This window comes from Bremia lactucae, linkage group LG11 (genome assembly GCF_004359215.1).
Source record: "Bremia lactucae strain SF5 linkage group LG11, whole genome shotgun sequence".
Taxonomy (NCBI): Eukaryota; Oomycota; class Peronosporomycetes; order Peronosporales; family Peronosporaceae; genus Bremia; species Bremia lactucae.
The window spans coordinates 4,266,310-4,277,202 of NC_090620.1; the positions used below are offsets into that span (position 1 = coordinate 4,266,310).

The 10,893-nt window shown below is 44.6% G+C and overlaps 1 protein-coding gene across 1 annotated transcript; it reads left to right on the forward strand.

Annotated features, from left to right (window-relative positions):
* Positions 1-246, forward strand: CCR75_005329 (uncharacterized protein; the record flags this gene model as incomplete). Its single annotated transcript, XM_067963410.1, has 1 exon — positions 1-246. One exon carries the CDS (start codon positions 1-3, stop codon positions 244-246), a length of 246 nt encoding a protein of 81 aa, XP_067817123.1.
* Positions 247-10,893: the final 10,647 nt, after the last annotated feature.

Consider the following 10,893-nt stretch of genomic DNA (forward strand, 5'->3'; position numbering starts at 1 on the left):
ATGTGCCATATTCGGAGTGGAAGCGTATTCCCTGTTATCATCGACGGAAATGAGCTAGTGGAGGACTTAAAAGACGCTATTAAAATGAGGATCTCAGACAAAATACAATGCAGAGCTGCCAAACTGAAGCTGTACTTGGCGATGAAGGGAAACGCATTGCTGTCCGATAGCGAGCCGAGTAAACAGCAACTCGAAGAGGGAAATGTGGATGATGACATCAACATATGCTTAATTTTAACCCATTAAAGATATCCTGGCCTATCCAGGATTGTCGAAACGAAAATAATATGTTCGCTTTGCAGCGAAAGCAAATTCACATACTGGTGGTGGTTACTGCCCCTCAATTTGTCCGACAACCAATTCTGACCATTTCGCCGAAAACAAAGAGGTCGAAATTGTGAAAAGGGATGACACTCTCTCCAAGACACTTGCGATGCATGAAAAAGTCGAGTCACTTAATTTGGATGATAAAGAACAAGACATCAGTGCAGCGTATGATCCCAAATTTTTAGGACTTGCCTTATAGTTGACTTTGAAATCTAAAAAAAGGAAGGAGACAGTACGGACAGCATTATATCATTGCAACATACAGACTTTCTAACTCTTTATGGATTTCTTCAGCTGCACTGCTCGAAAAAATGAAGTTGATAAAGCTGTCAGGACTCGCAAAGATGTCGAAAAGATACTCGAAGATCTTGTTACGAGCGAAAGAATTCCTTTATCTTTTCCTGGATGAATTCCCGCGTGAAATTAATAGAGTTAATAGAGACGCCACATCAAGCGATCATGTGACTTATGATCATAAGCGTCGACTTCGCCTCATGCGAAATGTATTTCGATTGTTTGGACTTGTTGTGATAGTCAGCCCCACGAGTGGTACGGCAAGAAATTTGATCTCGATTTTTCTGGACCAAGAAACAATGTGGATATTATGTGTGTGTTACACCGGACTTGCCCTTCAATTGATGATTTGTTAGTTTTTGTATTTCTAATCATGTACACCTTTTTGGGTGCACAGGACAAGACCACCTCCCATTATACTTTGGAGGATTTGTCGGCCCCGGGTATCGAACCCGGGACCTCCCGGTCCTGAAGTGAGTGGCGGACCACTACACCACCAGGATCGGTAATGTGGATATTATGTGGTGCACAAAGCATCCACTTTTTCCTCGTACTGTAATAGGAATTGACATTAGAAATACTGCAAGCCGTTTTTTTGAAACATTATCACTAATAGTCGACCGTTCTTTGCAGAGGTTGCTATCCAGTATATGCAGAAAAGTCCGTGAAGTGTCGGCATCAAAACATTAGAATACTTTAATGCGCTGGTTGGACATTTGGCCCTGATGAAGCAAAGACATCACGAGTTAAGAATTGGTCAGCTATGCTTGTTGCTCTGACTAAGTTATCGTGCTGAAGACAGTAAAAGTGAATTTAATTGACAGGCATCAAGCTTGCTTAGATGAAAAAATATATACAGTCTGATGCTGAAGGCAACCGGTCATCTATATAAAGTCGAAGACAGAATCAAAGCCAAAAAAGCCAAAGACAAGGCTGAAGACAGACGTACCTGTAAATTTCGTAGTGAGTTTCCTCACCCAGCGAATGACGTGCTACTACACGTGACTATGACCGACGGTTTGTCATATCGTCCGTTTGCCTTCCCTTGCGTGAAGTCCTATCGTCAGTGTCGACTACTGTAATGGGGCACTGCCGACTTGTACTGCTTCAGTACAAGTCCACTTTGCACTGCTTCAGTGCAAGTGGTGCCACACGTCACTTCACGTACACGAGTACGTGCAGAGAAAGACTCTATTTGAAACACTATCTTTGTAGAGGGTTAAAAGTGAACTGTATTTAACATAATTAAGTTCTTCTGTTTCTATCTATTTTACAACTAAATTATTATATACTAATTCAAAACATGTAATAAAACTTATCTGTCTCTCTCTTTGCGCGCGTCCAGTACTAACTGGACCGCGGAGCAAGCAGATATTTAGGCGTATATCTATTAATGAATAGGCTTTTCGAATGTGAGTATGCAAAGTAATATTCCCAAAATATTATCTACCTTTTAGATAATATTTTTATTATCAACCTCTAGGTATTAATTTAATATAGCGATACACACAGTTACATCACCCCCCCTAACTTACAATTACTCTGAGTGTCATTGAAAAGAGTGGTCACTATAAGATTGCTTTAGTGAATACGATGTTGACTGGTCAGAACCATCATTTTCAATTCTATCGCATGGTTAACGGGTCGATGGGGTCAACGAATAGTGCGGCACCTTTGGCTGCGGTACATGCAGCCGCGGGCGTCGCATTATTGTCTCTTGCGGCAGGAATACGTCTGCCGAACTATCATCATCTCCCGCAACACTTAATGTTTCGGGTGCAATTGGTGAGTCACCACGTGAATGCAACCCCTCTTTGAAGGTCGACTATAATTGCGAGTCGGACTATGGCCGACTCGGGGAGAGTGGAATAGTCGCTTGAACGTCGTAAGGCAACTGACTATGAACCGTCGAATGAGGGGGCTCAATCGGATAGACATGCTAATAGCGTTCATGTTTGGTTCCGACGATGAGGATGATTCCTTACCGCCAGCACCGTCCCCCTGCTGTCGCCCGTACTCATCCCTGCGCGTGTGATGACGATGGCCTAAGCCATCGTATTGAAAGGTCTTGTGTTACTTCAGTGGGCACCACTCAAAGGAGTGCAGACTATAAAATGTCTTGTCTTTCCCAATGCGAAAAAGCCGTGGCTTTTGCCCGAACGGCTACTCAGTAGCTTGTCTGAAGAGACTACTTCTCACAATATATATCCCTTATTTTATGCGACAAAGTTACATGGCCTTGATCCCAGCGCGAAGAACTTTCGCGCTGAGGATTTTTTTTTATTTCGATACTGTTTTTATGCAACAATGGTATAGTGGCAACAACAAGCGAGATAAAATCTCGTTGACTCAAGCCTGGAACGCGTTCATTCGCAATGTCTAAGAAATTGGACGCGAAGCCTGGTTTCAAAAAGTTAACGCGGTTCGAGTTAAGTTTACAAAACGAACCCCAACCGGTGCAAGATTAAAAATGCATCGGTTATCTCGTAAGGCAGGACTTCCATGCCTATTGTGGGGTGATCTCTGTCCGTGTTGTGTCGACAACACGAAACGACTGAAAGGGGATGTCTATTCCCTTTCTTCGCCCTGGAGAAGAGCTCACATATCTATCGAGATGCGCGATGCGATTGACGTGTTGCAATCGATTTACAGGCGCCAGGGGCGCGTGTTTTCCGATAGAACTTCTGATCCATCGGATGGGTCTCAAAAAACTGACGGACGAGGCCCTCAACGTCAACAACCGGCTGGGACCGAGGCTCTTAGCTGTCATGCGAAGGTGGATAACCACACCAGCGAACCAGATAACTCGTTCGCTGACTCTTCACATCAATGTTGTTTAGAATACGTTCCACAAGGAAACTTTAACCACCGTGGGAACCCACCACTGGTTGTGGTGGAGGAGGGGAAATTAGATCTGACCCGTGTGTCGGATCTGGAGTTGAAGATTGACAAACTCGACCGCTACCTCCTTGTATTGGAGGAGGGTCTTACACACGAGCACGGTAAGCGTCACTCGTTGGAGCAGATGGTGCAGGCTCACTATATCGAACGGTTGGAAAACCATTTGAAGAATGCGTACTCAATGTTGGAGTACGAACGAAAGTATTACATTGTGATAAGCTGTCATCAGCTCATTGCGATTTCGAGGAACTTCGGATTCGGCATGAGAATCCTTATTTTCACCATGAAAGTCTGGTTCGTGACCACAAGAATCTTTTGGGTTTTTTGAAAGGGTATTAGATCCGTCCGTGGAAGGAAATTGCGTACTGATGGTGCTGGCGGAGCCAACCAACGTAAAACGTAGGATGCGTCCGTATCCTTCGTGGCAATTCTATTGTGCACGCATTGCCTCTGCGGTGCAGTACACGGAATGGCCCGATGAACTTGGGTAGTAGCTTACCACTACCCACATTAGTGACTACATGCTTAAGTAAGTTTTCCGTAGACAGGTGTAATAGATCATTAGTTTTTAATGAAAGAACATTTGCTCTTCCATGTTTGTCTGCGTACCGTTTCTGCCGTTCCACTGCGTTAGCAATGGAATCCTGTAGGACGGACTAGTGGTTCTCGAGCCAGCATAATTACTCTGCTGACTCAATTGTTTCGTCTTTTTCAATGCGCTTTGTGCGCACTGTCATGAAATCTTTCTCTTCTCCAGCGAGGGTTTCCTCGCTGGTAATATATATATTTGGGAACAATAGTGTCATCACTTTTACGGTGTTCCGAGAGATTGGAACACGGATTGCCAAAACGCCGCCGTGAACCGTGGATTTCAATCGAGACCAAGTCACGAGGTAAGCCGTGGATTTTGCATTCTGTGTTGATAAAGACACGGGATCAGCCCGAAGCCGTACTTCAACAAGATGTACCATCTTGTTGAACCTGTATACAAAAACAAGGATTCCATTCTTTTTGTGATCGTCTTCAGGAAATGCGAAGACGAAGTTCATAGATACGAAGGGCCAACATTTTGCTGGGAGTGGTAGAGATTTAGGAGATGCACAGGATGAAGGGCTAGGCTTCACCCGTTGACATACCTCACAAGAACGAATGTTCTTGCGCACGAACTGATACTGGAGAAGCCAGTAAGAGTCGCGACTCAGTTTGAGATAAGTTTTCTCACGTCCCCGATGCTCACCTGTTGGTGCATCGTAAACCTCATATATGATGCGCAAGCGCAAGTCATTGTGAGTAGGGACGACGAAAAGTGGAGTGTCGCCGGCAACGGCTGTGTAGTACAGTAAGATGTTGCGTGTTGTGTATCGATCGGATGACAATCGGTAAAAAACCGGAAAATATTCAAAAGATTTATTGGAAGGTTTCATCAGATGATCCATTAACGCAGAGGTCTCTAACTTCTTTGAAGGTTTTCTTTATGTCATCAAACAAAGTTGACGAAGGAACACTTGTAATGAGTGTTGCAAGAGTGGGATGATTTTCACTGTTGAAGTGCGCAGCCGGCTCAAAATCGGGATGGCGTGATAACGCAGCAGCGACGACATAAAGTCGTCCTGGTTGATATTCCACGGAGAAAATATACTCCGCGAGAAAGGATAGCCACCTCGCCGTTCTTTGCGAGAGGTGTAAGCTGTTTAAGGCCATGTGTAATGACGCATGGTGCGCATATACAATGACCGGTCTTTCTCCTAGGAGATAGACCCTGACTTTAGCCAGTGCATATTAAATGGCAAAGAATACCTTGTCATGCACTAGATAATTACGTTCAGCTGGTTGAAGCTGACGCGATTGAAAACAGACGACGCGCGCTGCGCCGTCTGTATCGTATTGCATTAATGCACAGCCGATTTCGAAATTGCTGGCGTCACAGACCACATGGTATGGTCTGTCTTGATCTGCAATCGCCAAAATGGGCGATTGCATCAAGCTTTGCTTGATACCTTCAAACGAACGCTGATAATCAGCGATCCATAACCATTTCTTGTCTTTTTTCAAGATACAAATAGATGAATTGTCATCTCGGCATAATTGCGTGAGTACTTGTGGAAGTATCCCGCTAGCCCAAGGAACTTTCGAAGTTTCTTGACATCGACTGGAACTGGCCAGTCGGTAATTGCCTTGATCTTTTCGGGATCAAGGCGCACGCCGTTTTCCGACGATGCAACCAAGAAGTGGTATTTCGCTTGCAGCGAATATACACATCTTGAGATTTGCGTACAACTTATGCTTTCGCATGGAGTGCGAGAGGTCCCGGGTTCGATTCCCGGTGAGGCCCGCTCTATGGCACGCATCGGAAGTAATCTGCTTTTACCAATAAGCGTTTTGCAATGTTGTGTGTTACGAGCTCGAGGCTTGCTTGCGGTCACAGGTATCCATCTCTTGATTTAGGCCAAAATGAGAGAAAACGCGCTATATCAGAACCAGTACGACTCCATGTGGTCTATATTGGGGTTTCCCACTGGGAGTGCTCACTGCTGTGTACGGGATGTCCCATTCACGCATAAGGATCTAATAAATACATCCATCAGATCCATAGACGAAAAGATCGTACTCTTAGACAAACCATCTATGATTACGTCTTTTCTAGGTATTGAGCCGGTACCGTTGCAGCATTCAGATTATTGAATGCGTGCACTATCCGCCACCCTTCTGTGGCCTTTCGCACACAGAAGGTCGGTGAGCTATGTGAAGAGGTTGACTCCCTCACATGGCCCGCTTTTAATCGATCGGTAAAGAATTTATCTTTCACAAGTACTTGTTCACGAGTTAGTAGCCACTGCTTCATGACACAGTACTTCGAGTCCGATTTGAGCTCGAACTCATGTCGAGTGCCTTTATCCTTAGTCAACTCGCGTGAACTGTTACAGGAAATACATCCCTGAAATCAATCAAATCCCAGTATAAAGGATTTGTCTTGAGTGACTCCCAGGATTGAGTAGTTTATCTCTCAATCCGAGCAATTACATCGAGGACACTTTCGTCCATCGATGAGCTGCTGAGAAACCGTTCGTTCTCTGCAAAAATTACCGATGACCGAATATCGGTTACGTATTCATCCTCGGTGACGAGTGCGCAGATCGGCTTAATTATACCACTATGCAGATCTCTGAAAAACCGTTTAGGTTCTAGGGCTAGTAATTGAGTTATCTCCGAAGTTAACTTCGGAGGCGCATACAAATCAAGAGTATAAGCGCCTACTCTTGATCCGTCATTAACCAAGACATTCAATGTCTCGGTTTCTTTCTGGGATTTATCCACAGGCTGCCAAAAGACGAATTCCTCGATATGTTGAAGTCTAGTAACTTCAACTATTTGAGGAGATTTCTCCTCAAGTACGTGGCGACTAATTCTCTCAACATCTTCCGACTGTGATTGCGCTATCACAGTCGGGTCATCTACGGTCGACTCTCCACTCGACCTGGGACCATCGTGTTGTCCATTTTGGACAACCGGTATCTTCCTTGGTTTGCTAGGCGTACATTCGTGTATCAATCCACTCGACTTATTCGAGTAGTGGGCCTTCGAGCTACCTGTGCATTCGCACAGCCGCCGGCAGCTGACTCCACAGGGTGATTAGTAATCACACTGTGATCTTGTGCAGTCGTACTAGCGACTGTACCACAAGTGAGGCCAGCGCACTCATTCCTAGTACATCTACACGCTTGTGGACGCTCGAAGACGTTCATCAGATGGCCATCTGCTGAACAAGTGGCAGGCACATTACGGATCGATGCTGCCAGCTGATCCATGGCTCATATTTTCTAAGCCAAGGTAAACTTTGGATGACATCAAATTTGTCATCCAAAATCAGTACGATGAAATCATCATCGTACTGTTAATCTTGAAACCAGTAGTGAAATTTCACTACGCGTTATATTACTGTTATCGATGCGCCTGTCGCTAGACGCACAGCCTACGAACCTCTAGTGACTGGCGACAAATAAAAATATTCGACGCTCCGCAGTCTACTAGGGCTCTAAGTGACAACATTTGTCGCTTTTAACTTCAACGTGATGAGGCATCCCTCATCACTAGGTGCATAGACACATAATGACTATGTACCTGGAGCAACTTAAGTCAAGAAATTTGCAAATTCTCTTGAGGTTGCTGGATCATTAGAGCGTTGCGCCCCCACTGACCCCGACCATTTTTTCTGCGGTCCGTCTCACTGTTATGATTTCGCAACGGCGTCGGACCCGCGACCGTTGCCTTTTTTGGCATTTGGTCCATAATTCCGCTCAATACGTCTCGGTAATGGGCGTGGGGCACTAAACTCATGAGCGTAGTACTCTAAATTTTGACAGCGATTGCTAGTACATGTCGTAGTGCCCCGTTACAATACTTCAATACGCGTAATTTAAAAAATCGATACAGATGTTGCCTTAAAGGTAAAACCTGGCCGAACTCGTGCGGCGAAATTGGCTGAACGCGAGCTCTTATGCTTTTGTCTTCGAAATGTTTAACTTAAGCTCAGCCCCCAAGGTTTTTCGTGTTTTGAAGACGATTAACGTTACCTAGACCAACTCAATAGATAACGACGACGAAAGGTTGTTGGTATACGAATCCCATGCGCGTGAGGAAGTAAAGCTACTGCGTGTGATCAAGTCGGGTCATACGTGACAGCATACATGGGATTCGTTAATTATATGCATCTACCAGTCAGCACTGGACGCGCGCAAAGAGATAGACAGATAATACCTTATTACATGTTTTGTGTTATTATATAATTATGCGTTAAATAGATAAAAGCAGAAGAACTCGATTATATTAACTACAGTTTTCTTTTGACCTTCTTTAAAGCAAGTGATTTTGAAAGAGTCTTTCGCCGCACATACTAGTGTACGTGAAGTGATGTGAGGCACCACTCGCACTGAATCAGTGCGATGTGGACTTGTACTAAAGCAGTACAAGTCGGCAGTGTCCGTTACACCTGGTAGCACTTTGTAGTCCGTCCAAGGACCACAATTCTATCACCAAACATGGACATATTAGATGATAATGGAAATACGCATCACGTTTCGCGACATAGCTACTCCTATCTAAGTGACATAGAAAGGAGTGCGGTTGAACGAATGAGATCGACCGTAGGGGATGATGCCATTTGACCATGGTGTCCAGTATGGACAGAGATGCCCTCCATTCAGCAATCGCCAAGTTTATACAATATGAACTTGACGAGGCGAAGATAAAAGGTCGCCTTACTTAATCTGCAAGGCTGTCAACAGTCAGAACTGTTGAGGTTGCAACAGGTACAGATGCCTGTACCTGGGACAACGCTTACGCGTCGTCTCGAAACCTTAAAAATGGACATTTTTAAGTATAGCGGAAAAGAAGAAGACTCCCTCTTAAGATAGTTCGTCGAGTTGGACGATGCCATAAGGGCTCGTCACATCGTCGATAAGTAAATGCAAGTCGCATTTGCTCAGTCAAACTTGGCAGGTCGTTCCAAAACTTGGGCACTAGGCCTTAAGTTGCGCGAACGAAATGTCTTTGGGTCGCTAGAGGCTTTTTGAAACCCATCTCAAAGAGACGTTTGAACCGCCAAGGGCTGAGTTCACAGCTCGATCAGAGCTTCTGAAACTCAAGCAAGGCAAGCGTGATGTTCACGCTAATGCCCAGCACATACGACTCTTGGTGAGTTGTATCACAAACAACCCAGTTCATGAACCCACGTTGATCACGGTGTTCATGCAAGGGCTTACGGATGGTCCCGTAAAGACTCACCTGTTCCGCTCGGAACTGGATACGCCTGAAGGAGCAGTCCCCGCTTCGGAACAAGAGAACATTAGCTTGATACAGGCTCAAGCTAGTTCGTCATCATGTCGTCCTCAAAGACGACACGAAAGGGGAGGTCTAGAACCCATGGATTTCTCTTATGTCGAAAGCGATAAACCTCGGTTTTCGAACAACAAGCGATTGCGGACTGCTTCAGTACAAGTCCATTCGCACTGCTTCAGTTGCGAGTGGTGCCTTACGTTATATCACGTACACTAGTACGTGCAGATGAAGACTTCTCTTTAAGGTAACTAGCTTAAAGAGGGTAAAATGAAAACTGTATTAATAAAATTAAGTATCTCTTCTATCTATCTTGTAAATGCTAACTTAATTATAATCTAATACTAAACATGCAACTGAATTCTTATCTTATCTTATCTTATCTGTAACTCTCTCTTTTGTTTATCTCTGCAGCTGACTAGTCTGCGGAATAATTAGATATAATGGTCTATACCTATTTATGGATAAGAATTCTGAACATTACTATATAAATTAATACCCTCCAAATATTATCTACCGTTTAGATAATATATTAATTAACAACCTTTAAGAGTTAATTTCATGTAACGATACACCCTGTTACATCACCCTTCCTTAAACGACAACCACTCTGACTGTCATTGGATGGAGTGGTCACTATGTGACCACTAAATTTTAAAATGATGTTGATTGATCAGAACCGTCATTTTAAATTCCATCGCATGAAGAATAAACTCATGCGGGGTGTCAATAGTGCTGCGCCTTTGGATGCGGTTCGTGCAGCCGCGGGTGACGCACTGTTATCTCTTGCGGCAGACGAAACGTCTGCCGTAGTATCTTCCACTCGCACAACACTAGATGTTGCGAATGCACGTGGTGATTCACCACGTGAATACGACCCTTCTTTGGAGGTCGACTACGAATGCGAGTCGGACGAAATGGCCGACTCGGGGAGATGGAACAGTCGTCTGATAGACGTCAGGCGGCTGACTATGAGCCTTTGAATGAGAGGGCTCATTCTGAAAGACGAGTTAATATTCTATTTGGATCCGACGATGAGGATGGTCCCCCATTGCCCGTTCCGTCTTTCGTACGGTCACCTGCACCTGTTTCTGTACAAGGTGATGACGATGGCGTAAGCCATCGTAATAAAAGTTGTTGTGGTACCCCTGCTTCAGTGGGTACCACTCAGGGGACTGAAGACAGTAAAATGTCTCATCTCGCCCCTGAAAAGAAGCCGTGGCTTTTGCCAGAAAGGCTCATTAATAGCTTGTCTGGAGAAACTACTCCACACAATAAATATCCTTTATTTATTGCGACAAAGCTACATGGCCTTGATCCCAGCGCGAAGAACTTTCGCGCTGAGGAAGATTTCTATCTCGATGCTTTTCTAAAGCATCGATGGTTTAGTGGCAATAATAAGCGAGATAAAGTCTCGCTTATGCAAGCTTGGAGTGCGTTCATTCGCAATGTTAAAGACATTGGACGCGAAGCTTGGCTTCAAAAACTTAACGCGAATCGTGTTAAGTTTGAGAAAAGAACTCCAACCGGTGCAAAATA